Source organism: Nelusetta ayraudi, unplaced genomic scaffold, assembly GCF_046127955.1.
Source record: "Nelusetta ayraudi isolate G7.1 ecotype Tasmania unplaced genomic scaffold, CSIRO-AGI_Nayr_v1 ptg000027l, whole genome shotgun sequence".
Lineage (NCBI taxonomy): Eukaryota > Metazoa > Chordata > Actinopteri > Tetraodontiformes > Monacanthidae > Nelusetta > Nelusetta ayraudi.
The window spans coordinates 4,104,835-4,124,248 of record NW_027466077.1 but is presented as its reverse complement, the minus strand read 5'-3'; the positions used below and the strand labels follow the sequence as shown (position 1 = coordinate 4,124,248).

At 47.5% G+C, this 19,414-nt stretch overlaps 1 protein-coding gene across 1 annotated transcript in view; it reads left to right on the top strand.

Moving 5' to 3' along the window:
• plxna4 (plexin A4) overlaps positions 1–19,414 on the top strand; it is a 188,572-nt gene that overhangs the window by 32,114 nt on the left and 137,044 nt on the right. The window contains exon 4 of the mRNA XM_076030189.1: positions 1,531–1,713. Within this exon, the coding sequence (XP_075886304.1) occupies positions 1,531–1,713 (183 nt within the window). The remainder of the gene's footprint in view (positions 1–1,530; positions 1,714–19,414) is intronic.

The following is a 19,414-nucleotide window of genomic DNA, read 5'->3' as shown; positions in this document are numbered from 1 at the left end:
TCCTTCCTCTTATCGCCCGAAGCCCCTTGCAGCTCACACCGTCCGTGTTCCATTTGTCTAATGAAAGCAGGCCTCATATTTCTCCGGCTCTGGTCTGAGGCTTCTGATGATGATGCCCTTTAGTGAAAGGTTGTGAGGAGACACTTGGTGCTCACCAGATTGATCGAGAGCCCAGGGGGTCGTGCTTTTCAAGAGGGACGGGGAGAGGAGAAGAAAAATACCTGGAAAATGAGACGTAAACGAAAAAGAGCCTTCAGAGCTTCCCACCACCGACAGTTGTAACCACTGGGCATCAGCACATCCTCGTGGCTTTGTTGGCTTTGAATCCGGGGGGAAGACAAATTCTTTGTGCCGCGTGTAAAAAGAAAAAGATGCCCTCTTGGTTTCTGCAATTCTTTTGCTCAAGTTTTGCATTCCTTCAGCATTTGAGGTTCTTCACATCTGAATATTTGTATGCGCTATGTATCTTTTCTTTTCTAGTCCTGTCTTATTGTTCATGCTCTCTCTGCGAATGTCGTTTTAACATCCTCCCTGCAACCAACTGCTTTGATGTGTCGCTAATCTTGAGTTGTTTCCATAAACACAATTATTTTCTTATCATATCCCATCAGAAGAGATGTCCACACACTGACATGAATGCCCAACTCCTATATTAAAACACATGCAGCAAAGCATAAAATATTCTGAGGCGTTAAAAATGAAAGTTGTCACTTTAGGACAGAATCACTGCAGCGTGCACATGCACATAGCTAATATAACACTCTAGGCTTTGATGCAATGCAGCAAATTGCCTGTGTGACGATGCAGTACTGTTTTATTTTATTTTTTTTTTACCCCCAAACAGTTCACTTTGAATCATTTCTCATTGAATATCTTGCCGCATTGGCATTTTCTGCAGTAGCTGTTGCACTGGTTGGACTTTGGGGGATTGTGCCTGACAGAGCAGCCTCTGGCGCTATTACAGAGCAAGCGCCTGACTGCAGTCTTCTTCTATCTTCGTCTCCCCCTCTCTCGTTCTGTTTGCTGCTTGGCACGTGTGTTCTGGCGCCATACAAATTCTCACACGTCCTCTTATACCCATTACATTTGTCTGCGTTTGACCTCTGCTTTTCTTGAAAGTAATCGACCCAAAAATATTTATAATGCATGCCATTATTATTATTTTTTTTAATCAAATGCTTATTTATGGACAAATAAATGGTATGTTGGTATGTTGTAAGCCAGGAACCCATTTTGGAGGCACCAACTTGGACTTCTAGATGGATCAGTACTTGTACAAGTGGAAAAGTGATGGTATTTACATCATCAATTTGTCCGTTATCAGCCTTTCTGTTGTAGCAGGCTAAAATAAGTGCTTTTGTCCAGGCCTGAAGAACCTCATTGACCTACCAGGTCCTTGATCCTCACTTTAGAGAGCTGCAGCACCAGGATTCTCATCACTGAATGATGCCACTGTTAAAATGGGGTGTCGACTACTTTGCCCGCAATTACTAAACTATTCCTCCTTCTCTTCTCCTCTCTTCTCCACAGCTGTTGACCATCGACGACGACTTCTGCGGCCTCGACATGAACGCGCCACTGGGCGTCTCTGAGATGGTGCGTGGGAAGCCGCTCTACTCGGACGCCTTCGACAAAATGACCTCCGTCATCGCCTACGTCTACAAGAACCACTCGCTGGTCTTCGTGGGCACGAAAAGTGGACGCGTGAAGAAGGTAAGGAAAACCAGAGCACGAGGTTGGATGGATGGACAGAGGGCAAGATTTGCTTTTCTCTGTGTCGGAATTTGGAGCAAAAGGCTGGGAATTGGGAATAGCTGGCTATCCGAGGAAGGGTAGTAGTTGTAGGGCGGATTGACTTTCAGTCAAATCAGCTGAGTTGGCTGTATTTGAAGGAGGAAGAGCTCTGCGTGTGTGTGTGTGTGTGTGTGTGTGTGTGTGTGTGTGTGTGTGTGTGTGTGTGTGTGCGCGCGCGTGTGTGTGTGCGCGCGCGCGCGTGTGTGTGTGCGCGCGCGTGTACATAACGGAGAGAGAACGAGAGTAAAGGCAACTTGAGTGCGCATGCGCGTCTGTTTTGAGGACAGGAGGATCAGGAGAAACCCCTGAGGGGATTTTATTTCTCGAGCCTATCTGGTATCTCCCACATCCTCCTCAGCCACTGCAACATATACGGCCATGTACACATGTACACAAGCAGCATCAGAGAGGCTGGAGGCCACTCTCTCTCTCTCTCTCTCTCTCTCTCTCTCACTCTCTCTTTCTTCACTTTGGACTTGCAGAAAATCCAGAGCCCTGGGGGCAGATTGTAGCACACATCAGCATGTTGTGGAACTTGCCAGACAGCACAGATCAGCATGTTGCAAAATCGATTAGGCAAAGTTTCTTTTCTGTTTCTGGTGGAAAATTACAGGATCGGAAGGGGACAAAATGCACCATTCATTGGATTTAGAGACGAGAGCAAAAAAAAAAAGTGCTGGATAATTCTACAGTTTCTTTGTATTTCTATAAAGAGCAGACCCATTGGTGCAGATGAGTGTGGTAAACATTTGGGGGAGAGTGTCCGATGGCTTCTCTTAAATCCTCAAAGCCACTGAAATAATTTGCTGAGCTCAAGGTGTTTGACCGTATCTGTCTGTTCCTCAAAATATTAAAAAGGAATAAATAAACAACTTTTTTTTTTACATTCTGTTTGACAAAGTGCTTGGCTAAACAAGATTTGCCATCTCAGTATGAAACAGCACTGGATTAGCTGGATTTTGCCATGTTGCGTCTCCAACCTTTCAACTCTTCCCGTGGCCCGGCCCTGACGCTTGTGCAGCAGCCTTTCTGAGAAGGGGGATAATGGGATGATGCAGTGTGCTGTAAGGTGTGATGGATGTGTGGTAGTTGTTGTGCTTTTTCCTTCTACTTTTTTAATGCACACACACAGACACACACACACACACATACAGAGGAAGAGAGAGAGTTCCTCACATGCCATGACTGAGACTAATTCCTGGGTGGCTCGGCCTGTGAGTATTACAGGCGGAGGGAAAATAGCATTACACAGAGGGGAGGAAGAGCGAGGGATGAGCTGGACTGGAGAGATTGGACAGAGATGGAGTGTTTTCTCCCCCCCCAAAAAAAGCATGTCTGATAGCAGGGTGGCTTTTTGGAGTTGATATGCAGGATGGTTGAATAGCGGAGAAAGTTAGACAAATACGCAGTTAGGACCAGAACAAGCAATCTGTGTCCAAAGATGGGTGTGTGTGTGTGTCCCCCCCCCTCTTGTCGATGCAGAGTCTGACTGGAGTGCCGGCTTTTGTTGATCGCCAGCCCCAAAGCGCAAGTCAAGCGTTTAAAGCTGCTTGATAATACACTGATACCTGTTGTGTGTGGCGATGTAAGAGCCATTTAGACAAAGAAAATACAGTGGTTGTGAACACACCAATTCATTCCAGGTTTTGATGTTTCCCTCATATTGCTTTTTCTTCTGCTTGACCTTACCTCCATCCATCCATCCATCCATCCATCCGTCCATCCAATACTTCCTGAGCGTCAGGGTCACGGGGGTTTGCTGGAGCCTCTTCCAGCTGTCATAGGATGAAGGCAGCGTGACACCCTGGACAAGTGGCCACTTCATCGCAGGGCCACATAGAGACACCAACCACTCCAACCACACAGGGAGAACAAACCTAAGATCTTTAACCTTATGTTTCCCTTAAAAAAGCTATTTTTTTTGCCACTGGGTGTTTGGTTTATCCCAGTAAAGAAAAGTCAGAGCGAAGTGCCCACTTTGGCTGAAGGTGTTGCTTCTCCCTGGTCAACCTGGGCGTGCAGACGCAGTCACACTGCCCCATTACAAGCCAATCCTCCCCTCCCCATGTCCATACTTTCCCTCCCCTGTCGTTAACTGTATACCATTAGATGACATCACAGGCAATGAAAGACAACAACAAGACAATAAAAGAGCCGAAGCCTCGGCCCACCTTCTTCATCAGCGCCTTTATAACCCTCCCAGCTAATGGATGTTGATTTATATAGACTCTTTCGCCTTCCGCGTTCCATTCCTCAGTCTCCTCCTCCTCCACCTCCTCCTTCCTTTTTGTACTCAACCTTCCTTCCTTTCCGTTATTTACGACCCTGTGACTAACGCATCAGCCTGAGTAAATATAAGAATTACGGTAAAAGCAAGTGGCTGGACATCAATGCGACAGTGTTTGGGCTGCGCTGGACATTTGCGTTTACAGGCTGGACTTTATGACATCATGAAGCCTAGCCTGTACCGGAAGCTGAGTGAAATAATTCAATTTGCTCGTGAAATTGTTTTACTCAATCGAAGGGGAAGGGGAGGGTAGGCGTGGGTTCTGCTGTGACATCAGGTCTGTGGGGTAGATTACAAGTAGGAGTGTCTGTGTTTATTGACAAGGGCTGCCACTAGGGTGATGTACCTTTTTTTTTTTTTTAGTAGTCAGAGCTAAGCTTAACCATCGTGCATAAATTGAGGTGCTAGTGTATCAGCCATTAATTTTGACTTTGTCTGGGTGGGGAACGCAAATTGCATGGATTTTTCCTAGAATAAGCAGTAGTAGTATGATGGTGATGGTGATGGTGATGATTATGATGATGGAATGAGCACGGGGAAAAACAAGATGAAAATCCTCTGGTTTTCAAGGTCTGGGAAATAATGCATAATCACCAACAGATAAAATAGAAACACAAGATCTTCATATCTATCTATCTATCTATCTGTCTATCTATCTATCTATCTATATTCACTTTTACTAATCCTTTTAAAATCCTTTAAGTCTGCGCTCTCAAACAGGCATTTGAAGAAATCACGGACCAGCCGAAGTTTCTTCTCTTTTCACTCATCGTCACCTCTTTTAAGTCTCATTCTCACAAAAAGGGAAGCACAAGAATACAAAGACTTCAGACGCATGCACGTACACACACACACACACACACACACACACACACACTCTGTAACCCATGCCTTAGATGTCTCTGATGCAGAGTGGCTGTCTTATTGTGGATTGACACACTCTAAGCTGAATGTGTAGCAGCCTCCTGTCAGCACAAAACATGCATTGCTGTCAGAATCTGGAGAATAGCGTAGCCGCAGCCTGCGCCGCGGCCGCCCTTTAGCGCCTCACAAAGGGCTTCAAACCACAATCGCGCCGGACTTCTTTGCACCCCCCACTTCCAGCTTTTCAGTTCCGAGCATCCTCTGAAGTTTGGTCACACCCTGTTTGCCTCTTTCTTCTTTTTGCCCACTCCTCATAATTTCCTCCATCCTCCCGCCGTCGCCTCTCCCCGTCTCCCACTGTTTATCCCTCCACGGCTGAGTGGAGATGCCGCGAGAGCTCTTTGATGACTACCTCCTGCCACTGCAAGTGAATGGACCATATGGCTCCGATCCGCCTGTCCGTCGGTCAGTTTGTGTGCGCGCCGGTCTGTGGCTTTTAGGAGATGGAGATGAGATGGAGATAAAAGGCTGTGGCAGGAGAAGCTTTTTTGAAGCCATTTAGTGCAGGTCAGTGCTCGGTAGCAGGTCAAGAAGAAAAGACCTTAACCCCCCCCCTACTATTCTGGCCGGGCTACACATCAGCATGCATGGGACACAAATGCACGGTAACGCAACAACAATACGCAGGTGCTTGGACTGGCATAAGCACACGTTGGCGCATCAGTGAGCAAACTGCACACATGCCGTGCACTCTGCCTGACCCAGAAGGCTGGCCAAGTGTCTCCATGGAGCCAGGGTGGGGTGGTGGGCTCAGGCGATGTGGGGGGGGGACGTGTGAAGAGAGGGAAGAGATGAGATTGTCGGCCACCTGCTGAGGTGCTAATGCATCTCCGCTGTCATTCCCGATAGGCGAGCATTGGCGCTCAATACAATGAGCAGCTAACCTTGAACCTGCCAGAGGCAGCGGCGAGGAAGCAGCCTGTCTTTGGCTTTTCAGCTATTGAATGTTGGTTGATGTTGCCCTGTCAATGCAGATGTGTGAGTGCATCTTTGATTTTGTCCTCTCACCTCCTTCAGCTGTAGCAGTAAAAAAAAAAAAAAAAAAGTTTTTTTTTTTTTTTTTTGCCATTTGGTTTTATAGTGTTTCACCTCTTGACTGCGGTTGCCACTTTTCAGCCGGTTCCAGACTGGGAGGCTCGACGGCGGGAGCAAATAAAACCTCAGGCAGACAAAGAGCGAGGAGGCAGGAAGGCCGACATGAGAGATAAAGAGCCAGACAGACTGGTAGTTTAGACGGCTATCGCTAGAGAAGGAATAATAGCGAGAGTGGGTGGGTTGATCTGTCATTTAGCGTTGTCAGGGGAGATGGCACGAGCGTGAAACAGGTCAATTCCAACGCTGAATGGTTAATGGTTGTTGTCACGAAGCGAAAGGTCAAACTCGCTTTGGACTCAACGGCTGCCATAGTTTCTTGCGATTGTTTTCACTCACGCTACCTGTGTGATACCGTGTTTGATTGCTTGTGTGCTGTTTATCTTTCAGTGAAATTCTTCCACCCTCCCGTTTCCCTCTCGTCAGCACAAATTCTGTTTTCACATCACGCCCTTTTGTTGAGTAAATATATCAATTATTACAAAGAATTTTCACTGCACAAAACATAGATCTGACTTGAGTGCAGCCAGCATCAATGCAAACCCTATAGTCCAACCTGGTTGAAGGTTAAGACTGTGCATAAGCATTAATCGAAGCAAGCATTGGATTAGCTTCCTTTTAAACAAACACAGTAGTAACATTGCATTTCTGTGACCGTCACTGTCTAATAAATGAACCTGACCTCCTCTGTTTACTGGCTTTGTTGTCTGCACAATAGATGGTAGATGGAGGGTATATATGGGTGTGTGGGGGTGAGAGAGATATTTATTGCTATGGACGAGTCCCATATGTTTCTGGAGTTGATTGTGTCCTTGTTTTGCGTGTGTACTTGGGTGTGCATGTGCGCTTGTGTGTGCGTATATATACATATGCATGTGTGGATGATGGGTTGGTTAGCCCCAGATGCAGATTATTGAAATGGGCTGAGCTGTGCCATGGTCAGTGGAGCAGAGGATTAACTGCTTAGAGCTAATGATGAAATATGCTTTAGGACGGGCAGACATTGAGCACGGACTCTACAAGCCTCCCCTACCTTGTATTTTTTATTACTGCGAAGCTACAAATACAGTGGTCTTCAACGCAGGTGCCCTCGCTCGCACACTGCCCTGCTATCATGCTGGCCCGCAGCCATTACAACCGCACACACTGGTCCATTCATGCTGGCCAGTGGTCTAAACTGCTGCTGCAGTCAGCCAACATTCCCAGAATGCCAATGTTCTCGTACTGTTAAGTATTCCTCAGCAGTCGTCCTCGCTACCCTGGCACTCAGCGTGTGTGTGTGTGCGTGTGTATGTGTAAGCGTGCGTCTGTGTTTCTGCTCCTGCGTCAGCTAGCGTAACGGCACACACTACGGCAAAAGCTGAGCGAGTGAGTTGCCATGGCAGCGCGGGCTGGAATGTATGGAAGATGCTCTGATATTGGGGAGTGTATTGAACTCTGTATTTCATTCCCTGGGAAGCTCGCGTCACGCTGTTACAATACGCTGCGAGTGCATATTAGGACGATCCGATCCGCTGATAGTGGGCTGGTTTGATGCCAGGTGCCGCCCAGCTCAGAACGGTTTAGGATTGAAAAGATTGAGGGATTAAACACACAGCTGTAATGCAGACATGTTTTTTTCATTTCGCCTGTCCCCAAGCCATTCGTTGTTGAGGCAGAGAGGCATGTCAAGGAGAATTGGTCTGTAGTAGCCCCACGGTAAGCCGCCGCTACCTTATGATTCCTTTTTAGCAGCATTATTCCAGTCGGTCTCCCTTCTAATATTTCATTTCATAACTGCTAGTTGCACGGTGGTTTCCTTGGGCCCTAATCCAAACTGGAGTTTCTCTTGCTGAAACTGCCCGTAGTTGTTTATGAGCAATTTGAATTTGAATTTGCCACAACTGTGCAGGAAATCACACAATTCAGAGGGGTAAGGTCCAGTAATGGCTTGGGAACAGCACCAAAGTGTGGCTGTTGCAGAATGTACAGCGCTCTCCATGCATGGTACCAACATAAAAAATTATGACCCAGCAGCCAGCCAGCCAGCCAGCCAGCCAGTCAGCCAGTCAGCCAGCCAGCCAGCCAGCAAGCCAGGGAGAGTGAGCTGCACGACGCCCACACTCAGGTCAGCCAGCAGGCAAACTTGGAGTTGAAGTGAGAGGAAAGTGGAAAAAGAGAGATGACGAAGAAGAGAAAGAGAAATATGCAGGGCAGGAGGTGGGGCGTGGAGGTCAGTATGTGAAACTGATGACGCTCTGAAAAAAGGAGAGAGAGAAAGGAGGGGATGATGATGGATGCAGTCTGATGCATGGACGTATGATGGTGGAATTGAAAAGACAGATGGAGAGATAGTGAGAGGGCATATTGCTGGGTAGATTGAATGTGCAACACATGGCTGGGGAGAGCGATGAAAAGTGAAGAGCGCAGAAAAATGCAGAAAGCCAACAAAAGAAAAATCCACCCAACCAACAAAAAGGAATGAGTTTAAAGGCTGGACGTGGTGACAGAGTCAGAAGTAGAGAACACGGAACCCTCAGGGAGTGAGAGAGCACGTCTTCCACACCATTACACTCACTCACTCACTCACTCACTCACACTAACTTTTCCTTTTTGGTTGATAAGGGACATGAAGAAAAAGAAGGGGCAAAGCAACCTTTCCTCAGTGTATCACATGGCAAGTGTGCACCTTGTCCCTGTCTCCTGACACACACACACACACACACACGTACACACACACACACACACACACACACACCTAAATTGCCCCTCACAGAGTGGATGACATTGCTGCCACTTTCTCTGTTAACCTTCGTCTGTGTGTGTGTGTGTGTGTGTGTGTGTGTGTGTGTGTGTGTGTGTGCACGTGTACATGTGCACGTGTGCAGTCACATGCAAAAAAAAAAGAAAAAAAAGAATCTGTTCAGCTCACGTGAGCCGTTCAGGTGTTGTATTTATAGATGCTGTCGCTTATCCGTGTCCCCCCTTCTTCCCTCCCTCTCTTCTGGGGCTTCTTTATAATTGATGAGCTGCCAGGGGCGGAGCTGGGCAATAGCGCACACACACATGCACACATACACACACACACACACACACACACACGAAAAAAATCAACCTTGGTAGCCAGCTGCTTTGCTGCAGGTGCAGATGACGCGCACACCCTAAGTCAGAACCACTGGCTTGCATCTAGCTGCAGCAGTCCGTCATAAAGGTGAGGCTGGGAGCAATGAATCACGGTCCTTGGGGTGTTGCTTCTCAGTTGCCGGTGATATTTCTCTGGCTTGCTGAGTCACTGCGTCCGTTTTTTTTTTCTGCACAACTAAAATCAACCTTGGATGTTCTTGCTGGATTTTTTTCTTTTTTACACACAGACATATATATATACACACACACACACACACACACACAAACACATATGTATATATATATATATATATATATATATATATGTATGTATATACATATGTATATGCCATGCATGCAACAAGTTGTTTCTTTTAAATTGAAATAGTGATATGAGAAAGATGAGGTGCAAGAGGAGCGAGAGTGTGGGAGTGAAGAGGGATCAGAGGGCGGCGATCTGAGGAGAAAGCCTCTGACTCAGCATGGGGACATGGCTGAAGCCTGTCTGACAGGAGTGTGAAGATGAGAGCGGTAAAACAGTTCCACCTCACTCTTCTGAGTTGCCTCTTGTTGAGGCGAGCGCCGGTATGTGGCAGTCAATTGGGCCGTGAGTGATTTGAGTGGCTTTCCTCCGCGCCGCGTACGCCTAGTTGAAAAGGCTCCAGCCGCGTCGAGAAGTTGTAGAGGGGAAGGAAAAAAAAACCCCACTAACTTCTCCGGTGCTGATGTCTCCGCTCCCTGACAGGTTTTGAACTGCGGTTGACTCGGTTTTGTTCCTGGCTTGGGGTTACGATAAGGTTGGAGGCTCGGCGCGATGATTCAAGGTCTGGATATGTCAACATATCAAAGGGCTGACATGAAATGCGGAATCGGCGCTTTGATCGCGAGGGAAACTTGTGCCTTTTTTTCTCCTGGCGTCCTCCCCTCGCCGGGTGTCAGCGAAACACCTCTGAGTTCTGAGACCTTGGTGCACGGCCATATTTCCAGCAGGAGTGACTTTTGTGCCAGAGCGTGCGTGCGCGCACTGGAGCAAGTGCGCCTGCAGAAGCATCAGAGTGATGGAGGTTGTGAAGAATGTGCTGTTTACAGCATAATTCACTAATCTGCCTCCACAAAAGCCTATTCATTTTCTTTTTTGCTGTAGAAGCATTTTCTTTTTTTTAAGAAAAGAAAATAAAGCCATTTAAGTATGCACAGGCGGCCATATCTGTGTGCAGAGAGGTCAAGGGTGAAGACGCGACATCGTGGAGAAGCGTGGGACCGTCATACGGCAGAGGCATATGAAAACACGCTCCTGCTCGAGATGACAGGAGCTAACTGCAAAGTTCCACCTCTCAAATGTGTCACCCCGTGTAGCCACTGTGAGAGGGTTGGGTTCTTTTTTTCCCCCGTTTGAACCTGGCCTTGTCAAACTCACCCTGAAAGCCCGCATCTGTTAATTAGCATCTCTATTAACACCCTTCGTCCGCATCAAGTCCGTGTCAAGCCAGCAAATGGCAACGTAATTAGTGAGGCCCGGCGCTTCTCTCCCCGTTTTCGCTCCTGCTGGAATGTCGCGCAGGTTACCGCGGGGAAACACTGCCGGCACAACTGTCACGCTGGCAACCGAACGTGGTGCACGTAGAGTCACACCTCCCGTGACAGCGTTTTTATTTTTCCTATTTACATTTTCAAAAAGCTCTTGAAGTTTGCGTTAATTGCCCTTGCTTAGCAGACTGTGAAGAAACAGGCTCTCCCACACCTGATGAAGAGCTAATAAAACTGTTTTATCATCAGCCAGTATGTGTCATGTTTCAGAGAGTAAGACTTAAAAGTTACGCTTTAATTATTATGATCTGATGGGGGCTAAATTAGTTTAAATCTCCTGTTGGTGGCGGTTCCTAGAGGCCTGTTGAGAATGTTTCTCTCGTGTAACATCTCTTTTCTTCTTGTTTCGCTCTCTGAGAACTTTCATCACTTTGGGTGTGTAATGGATTTTCTCGAGATCATTGATGGATGGAGCTGGTTGAAGCAGACCCATTTGGTGCGCCTGCTCCCTGTACTGCTGCACTAACTTTCCGTCTTTTCGTCCTCCGTGGTGAAAATCATCTTTCTTTTTCTCATTCTTTTACCTCCTTCTCTCCTCCGTGCCTCCATCTGTCCAACTTAGTGCCTCCCTCCGCATTCCTGTGATTTATGGCTGAGCCCGAGCAGCCGTGGAGGACACGCCGCTGCAGGTGAACCCTCTGCTTCCCGCCCCCCCCCACACCCTGCCCCTGCATCCCCACAGCAGGTCATTGTGCATCGTTGGTCTCTTGGGGGCGCTCTAGGGTCCCTCGCACACATCTTTTTCTCCCCTTCATTTCCACCCTTCTGGTTCTACGGGGAACAGTTTGCTACACAAGTGGGTCATTCCTTCTGTCCTCCGTGCAGTAGCTGCTCGCAGGCTGTCAGCTGCTGCAGCTAAGCTAAACAGCAGGATGTATGCTTTGTTTGTGTGCTGCTCGGTGGGGGGGGAACCGTTATTTGTGTGTGTGTACGTTGAAACCTCCTGGAGATTCAAGGAAAATGAAAAAAATGCACATGAGTGGAAGGTGCGATGCGAGTGCGTGCGAGGTATTTCCATATGTTGATGTTTGTCTTTGGTTTCATTTCGTCGCCTGCTTTTGAAGGTTCTGCCATATGCACTACCTCCCCGTGCAAACACTGCTTGCATTTCCCAGCGCCCCCCGCGTGTTTATTTTGGCCTATTTGCGCATTCTTTTATTGCCAAGTCCGTCCAGCTCGTCATCTCTCGGGCGCAGCGCGCTCGCACACGCTAGCGCGCTCACTGCCTCTGTGGTAGCCTCGGAGGTGTCGAGTTTTGCGATTTTAAACGACTCTGTCTCGACCATTACGCAAATGCTGGCATAAACATTCTTACGAGGCTCCCAGGGTCCTGTCTCCCTGACACGGAGATTCGCAGTGTGCCTCAGGTACCGGAGTGGCTCTGCGGACACGGTGACAGCAAAAATGGAGAGTGAGGAGAAATTGAGAGAATAAATACAAGAGATTGGGGGGAATAGGAAGAGATAAAGACGGGAATGGTGTTATAAAAAAAAGTACGAGTCAAGTAAAAAGCAGAACAAAAAATAACAGCTGTAATCTTGCCAGCCAATCCTTCCTCCTCTGTCTTCTCAGCTTCACCTCCTCTGTTCTTCCCGTCGTTCTCCCTTCCTCGAGACAGACCTTAATAAGTGGATTTTTATCTCGGCTACACCGCCACCCTCTTAGGATTAGAGGATTTTATTTTCTCCCCTTGCCGCACACAGAATTGTAATTGCCAAACTCAGGTTAGAGACAATTCCTGTTGTTAAATAATGAGGTGAAATTGGTGTGGAAAGAAAACTACTTGGAGTATAAAACAAAGAGTTTCTCTTTTGTTTCCCATTGACATGCAGCTTGCAACACCGCTGTGATCCCCCCCCCGAATCCAGAATCACTCCCACAAACACACTCTCTCCAGCTGCCACACGTGAGACTTGATCACCGCCGACCATCTACCGCCTCTGCTTCACTCACCGTCGTCCTCAGCAAGCACCGACTCCCTTCTGCTTGATATTCGTACCCGCTGTGCGACCTGGACTCTGTGTAACGTGGATAACAAAACCGACCCGACCGTGTGTGAACGCCTCTCTTGTGTTTTTTGTGCATGTACTGCTTAAAAATGTTTGATAGTGTCATAAAAAAAGAAATGCACGCAGAGATGCTCAGTGTGATGTGATGGAAATTGTCAGATAAGCAGAACTAGATGCTCGTTCAGATCCTCCCCCCACACACACCCTTTTTTCTTACCCTGAATGTAGCTTTAAACAGGCCAGAAATGATCCGTTGGGAAAGGCTGCAGCAGAAATGTTGCAGAATGCTCTTTTTGTAAGCAAAAACAAAAATAAAAAGGCACTGGGAATACCATGTGTTCCTCTCCAATCTGTGGGAGCCTCCTTGCCAGCGCGCCATCAGCCAACATAACCTCAGTCCAGCCTTTGCCGTAATAGTCAGGGATGGATCTGGGTTAGCTCTGCAGCACCGTAAACTGTTGAGAGGGGTGTGTGTCCGCGTGCACGTTTTTGATGTGCCTTCTAATGCGCTGGCATGCCGGCACCTGCCGAATCCTCTAAAGAGCCGCGGCTGCGGCTATTTTTTTCATGCTCTTTCTTCATGTCCTTGATTCCTGACACTCGAGCACCCTGGGAAATTTGACTCTCAAGGATGCTGCTGATGTGCTCAACCCACCCATCCAACCCATCCAACCCCCCCCACCCCTCCACCCCCCCACCCCCCCTCTTTTTTTATTCCCACCCTCCTCCTCCTCTGGGCTTTTATTGTTGACTAAAACTCAACACGGCATGCTGTCTACGACGCTCCTCCCAGGAGATGGAGGCCTAGTTTTGCTCCCCATATGTAATCAACTCCTGCCCTTTTATTAAAGTTAAGCCCTCTGCACATAGAGGAAGGAGAAAAGGCTCAGCCACCACCATGTGCTGAATAGCAATCAGAGAAAAAGTGTGTGTGAGGGGGAGGAGTGGAGAGAGAAACACCAGGATGAAGGGAAGATGGATGGAGGAGTGAAGAAGAGTGTTATGTTATGTAAAATGAGGGTGTGTGACAATCCTGCAGTCTTTTTCTGTCCTCATCCCTTTGCAAATCAACCCTTCTGTATTTGCCCCCCTTAAAAATAACTGTGAGAAGCACAGCCAAGTCGACGTGTGGCCGCGGCCCTTCCATCTGCTTTGGCTCTCCAGATCTGTCCTCCTTACTGCAGTTTAGTCTCAGCTTCTGCAGCTGGCAGACCAACGGGAACCGCTGTCCTCCTCTTCCGCTGCCGCCGCCACCACCGCCACCACCGCCACCACAGCTTGGCTGCGGTCCTCCTCAGCAGCTCGGCGGTCACTTACCGAGTGAGCTTTTGCAAGCCGCACTAAAGCTCGGGGAATGCGAAAAGCCAAGCGGTGCGTGGAGACCTGTTGAGTTCCAGCGGTACGAACACTTGAGTGTCGATATACCAACAGAATCCTCCAAAATATCTTCCAACGGTGCCAAAAAAAAAATAAAAAATCAAGTCATTTGCGTCACGCTCACATTCCCAGCACGTGAGCTGGGTCTACCGCAATGCACATTCAAAGGTGAAACTCATATTTTGAGGGGCTTTTTTTTTTCTCACCGGTGTCGCGATGCCGTGCCCTGCAGTTAGGCTCGTCGTCCCCCGGTGGCTTGGCACGACTGCAGACGTAGCTTTGGTGCGTGTTAGGACGTGTTGGCAGGCGCCCTGTTCCTCACAGCGTGGGCCACAGACTTGGCTGACGAAGACTCGCTAAGTGAGACACGTTTGGAAATAGAAACATCAGCCCCCACCCTCTCCAGACGAGCGACGGAGGAGACAGAGAGAGAGAGAGAGAGAGAGGGGGAGAGAGGAAGGAGCAGCGAAGTATGCCAGAGCTGAGGGAGGAATATTTGCCCCCTTGTTTTGCCCTTTTGCAGGACACCTCACAGGAGAAGCTGTTTGTCAGTCAAATAATCTTCTCTTGGTGCTGCTCCTGCACGACGCCTCCGCCGCCCAGTGCTGCTCCCCGGCGGCTTCAGCTGCCACTCAGCCCAGGCTTTTTAATTTCCACGCCTTGCCCTTGGTCTCACTGGCTCACAGGATGGTGAGATCCCCTTCTGTCTTATTTGTGCCACTGCGTCTACCCGCGGTTGAGAAATGAACGCGCAATGTCAATTTGTAAAGTTTTGTCACTTTCGAGGACGAGCGAAAAACTCGCAAACGAGTAGGAGAGATGCATGGTGCAGGAGGGGGGAAATGTTATTAAGACAGAATTTGTCCTAAAAGAATGCCAGCTAATGTGCTAAAGCTTTCCAGAGCTGTGACTCAGAAGGAAAAAAACAAGTTTTGCCATGAATTTGTTCAACTTTATTGGAGAAATACTTTTGCACCAGCACTCGTATCCTCTATTTTATTCCCTTCATCACCAGCACCCTTGATGCACGCTTGAAGAGAAATAACATCTCACATTTGGTCATTATTTTTCCATGCTCTCTCCCCAATATGCTAATAAAACACCCAACAAGACTGCTTTTTTAAAAGTCACAACTAAGGTGTGACGCTACAGCCTCTATTTTGTTTTGTTTTTTTAATGTAGCTGCTGACAATAAACTTGTCAAGAGGCTGCAAGCCATGACGGTACAGTGTTTGCCAGGTTTTCGAGAAGGAAAAAAAAAAACTGGGCTATTCATACCTCTGCTGCATTAGCTTGGCAAAGAGGTGTGGGAGCAGATATATATACAGACTCTGTTTATTATGCTCTGCATATCTCTGTGGACACTCCAGGCGCAACACCTTGTTTGGAGCTGTACATGAAGCGTGTTTACGGCAGTGTATTCCTTCCTGCACAAGCAAACCATCACTTACTCTGTTTCCCCCCCAACACAAACACACACGAGTGTCCGTGTGCCCTCACTCAGTCAGCACTCTCAAACACTTGGCTTCCTCATGTTAAATGGCCACTAATTCTCTGTATCGGGGGATTATGCATAATTGATTTATGGATGAGGAGTGAAATTACTTCTCAGTCGAAAGAGGCAAAGCTGGCATTCTGTCTTCCTGCTTTGGCGTAGTAAACAGCACTGTGGAGGGGGAAAAAAAAAAACCTTAAGACCGTCTATTAATTCTGTGACATTTTAGAAGAGCTGCGCTGACGTTCCTGTAACTTGTTGAGGAAATGTTATCCAGGTGCTGAAATCATTCCGGTTTTTGTTTGCATATGTGTGAGTGTGTGCTGACAGAGACCCGAGCCGCGACTCCAAACACCAACTCATCAAAGACCGTTCATAGTGTTAGCACGCAGTAGGGACGACCTGTGTCCTTGCATTGCGGTTGCTATGGCGGATCCATTTTCCCCCCCCCTGTGCCCCCACGTTAATAAAAACACGCTTTAGCTCCAAGTGGAAGCATCGCCACCTCCCCGTGCCCCTGTACAGTGATAGCATATCTAGGCGGCCGCCGTTGCTAGGCTCAGTTGCTAGGTAGCCATTTGTCTACTATTATGGGATTCCATACTATGAGGAACAGGAGAAGTTAGCTGGGAAAATTTAGCCTTGGGTTTACCACACTGTGCGATATCTGCTGCTTGCAGCGGAGGACACAGCTGCAGGCCAGCTGCTGTTCACAGGACACGCACTGCCTAAATATATGCTGCAGCACCAGAAAACAGGAATAAAATGATATAAATCATTCAGACGTGCACACACACGCTCTCAGAGAGTTGGAAACAGGCAGTGAGGGACATTTTGTTTGCTGTTGCCACTTTGCCGTGATGGAGCCATGGGGTGAAGGGGAAGGCGGCGTGCTAATTGAGAGCGCTGCTATTTATACAAGAGTGACTTTTACGGTATCTCTCGACCTCCGTTGTGCAGAGAGCACCAGGCACACACACACACACACACACACACACACACACACACACACACAGCGCCTCTCTCGCACGTCATCCCGCAGCCGACTCTGTCCCCCTGATGACCTTCTCAGCTGATCCATTTAATCTATTCAATCAAGCACACTCAATGGCAAAAGATGCCATAAACACTCGCAAGTCATCATTCAGTCTTGGATAGTGGCTTATCCTAATGTCAAATGTTTCGGTGTGGGTGCGCCATTGAAAGCGAGGGAGTGAATGGCATTGGTGCTGAGAGTGAGCAGTGATGAGTGAAAAAATCATTGCCATGCAGCTATAAAAAAAAAAGAAGCCTTGTTGATTTCCACATTTCCATATTATGACAGATTAGTGGCATATTTTTTATGTCATTGATTGTAAAATCAGATGTTTTAGTGAGCAGATTTTATTCTAAATGCAATATTTTATTCTCTTTATAATTTATTAAAATCTTTTATTTATTTTTATCTATTTTTTAATCTATACATATTAATTAAACAAAGGATTCATTGTTTTCCTGCAGTGCTTGGAAAGTACAATGCATTTGCAGTGAAACACCCTTGAAGGCAGTGGAATAGTGCTGTGTGAGTGCATGCGTGTGGTTGCCGTGGTACAGTACGTATGTTATTAGGGGCTCTGTTCACGTGATGAATGTTCCAGGGGGCCGAGAGTCGATAAGCCATCCCGACTGTTGTTCCCTCTTTTTCCACCATCCTCCATCCTTTCATGTTTACTCCCCTTTTTTGTTGCCAGAAAAATCCCATTTCTCCGTCTCCCGTCACCCCCTCCCCATTATGTCTGTGTTTTTCTCTGTGTCATCTCGCTTTTCTCCTCCCAAAACCTCATCTCCGGCTGTGCCCCTCCGGGGCAAAAGCTCTGGCAGTAAACGAATGGGAGCAATATTATTTTACGGGACAGCGACTTCAAAGTTTCCCTCTGTTTGAAACAATTAACCAGGCAAAGACCTGAGGGCCCAACGCAGGGAGAGACAAGTGCACGCGAGTGAAATGGAGAAGGGGATGGGGCACATATTTTGCAAAACTACAGATATGAAGAGCATGTTTCAAAAACAATAATAAGTAAGTGACACTTGGTAAGGAATAGTTTTGAGGAAAAGTTAAAAGAGGTGTCTGTGAAAAGGATTCAATAAACGGAAATGACAATGGCTGCTATTATTATTACTGAAGCAGAGTGCATGCTTCTCCTAGTACACTTAAAACTCAGTGTGGCTTTCTGTGCGGGGTACTAACAACATAGTAGAGGACAGTGCTGTCTGAGGTTGCCCACTGCCATTTTGCCCTTTTTAAGACATCTTACTCGTTGACCCGTTTATTGTGGATTTGCAAAGAGAAAGAAAACGTCACACACACGAACCAAGCTAGCAAGCCGCGACAACGATGATGTTGATCACAATGTGCAACTATCTTATGCTAACAGTAGCTCGCGATATCGACACTGTTGCAGCTCCTGTAATATACTTGTTATAGAATATATAGAATATTTCATTTTTGTCATTTGAGTGTGTTAATGCAATGCTGCATTTCTGCATGCCCCTCGCTTGGATGCACATTGCACATATATGCAATCAAAAGGCAAGCAAAAACGTTCCACTCGTGCATCAGATGATGCAGACTTTTCCAGATGTGAGTGGGGACAGCGTAGTTTTCAGCCCTCAGCCTTGAATGGCTGTTTTCACGTCGACCTTCAGATCTCATGCAGCGACCAGCGCCCTATGTGCACACCTCACAGACAACACTTAAATGCTTGCAGCGACACCCTGCACCACGCCTCTTGTCCATGTTTGTGCCAGCTACCCCATGCTGTGCCAACTAACAACCTCCCCTTGCAACCCTCCATACGTATGTACACAGACACGGCAGGCCCAGCCGCGACTCCCCAAACCAGCTGAGATGAAAAGGCCGTGGATCACACACCCGCTAAACTTTGATCAATCTGGCAACAAGTGTAAATAGGATCATTAATTGGGATTCATTGAGGGGCGGGGGTGCCGTCTGCAATTACACACACGCACACACACGCACACACACACACACACACACACACACACACACACACACACACACAGACACACAGCCTTCTCTCAGTATTTTAGATTACACACACAAGCTTGGTTCATTTTTTTTTTTTGCTATTTCCAGAGACTGGATGCGGCATGCAGTCAAGAATACCAACGGGGTCTTTAATTGGGGTGTAATCTGAAAAAAGTGTAATTTGCCCGCAGTAGAGAGATCTGACAGCAAGTGCAGAAGAAGGAGGGATGGGAGGAGAGGATTACTGTGGGGAATTAAAAATCATGTTGATGAGCTTAAAAAATATATATATGAGACGAGAGCATGGTGATGGCGCAAAGCGTGGTGACAAACGCAAAGAAAGTTGCATTTCGGGGACGGGGCGATCGCAATGAGGAGGGGAGAACGAATGCAAAATGATGAGGCAAGGCTACAAAGCGTCGGGGCTTTGCATGTTTCTCCCTGTAATACATCACTGCCACTCACACCGTCTCCATTTCCTGTTTTATTCTGCCGCGTGCGGTCGCTCCTCAGATTACAGCCATTTGCCACGTTGGATCTGGCTCTGAACGAGTCGCAATCCAATTTAAAATCCACAAATCAGTGAGTCTTAACCTCCCTAAACTCTTTGGATTTCTATTGCCAAAAAGCGATTACATCGCTTTTATAAACCCCGTCGAAGCCCCCGGTGATAGTGTGGCTTTCCAGCTGCAAGCCTCTTATCTATCAAAACGGGCTAA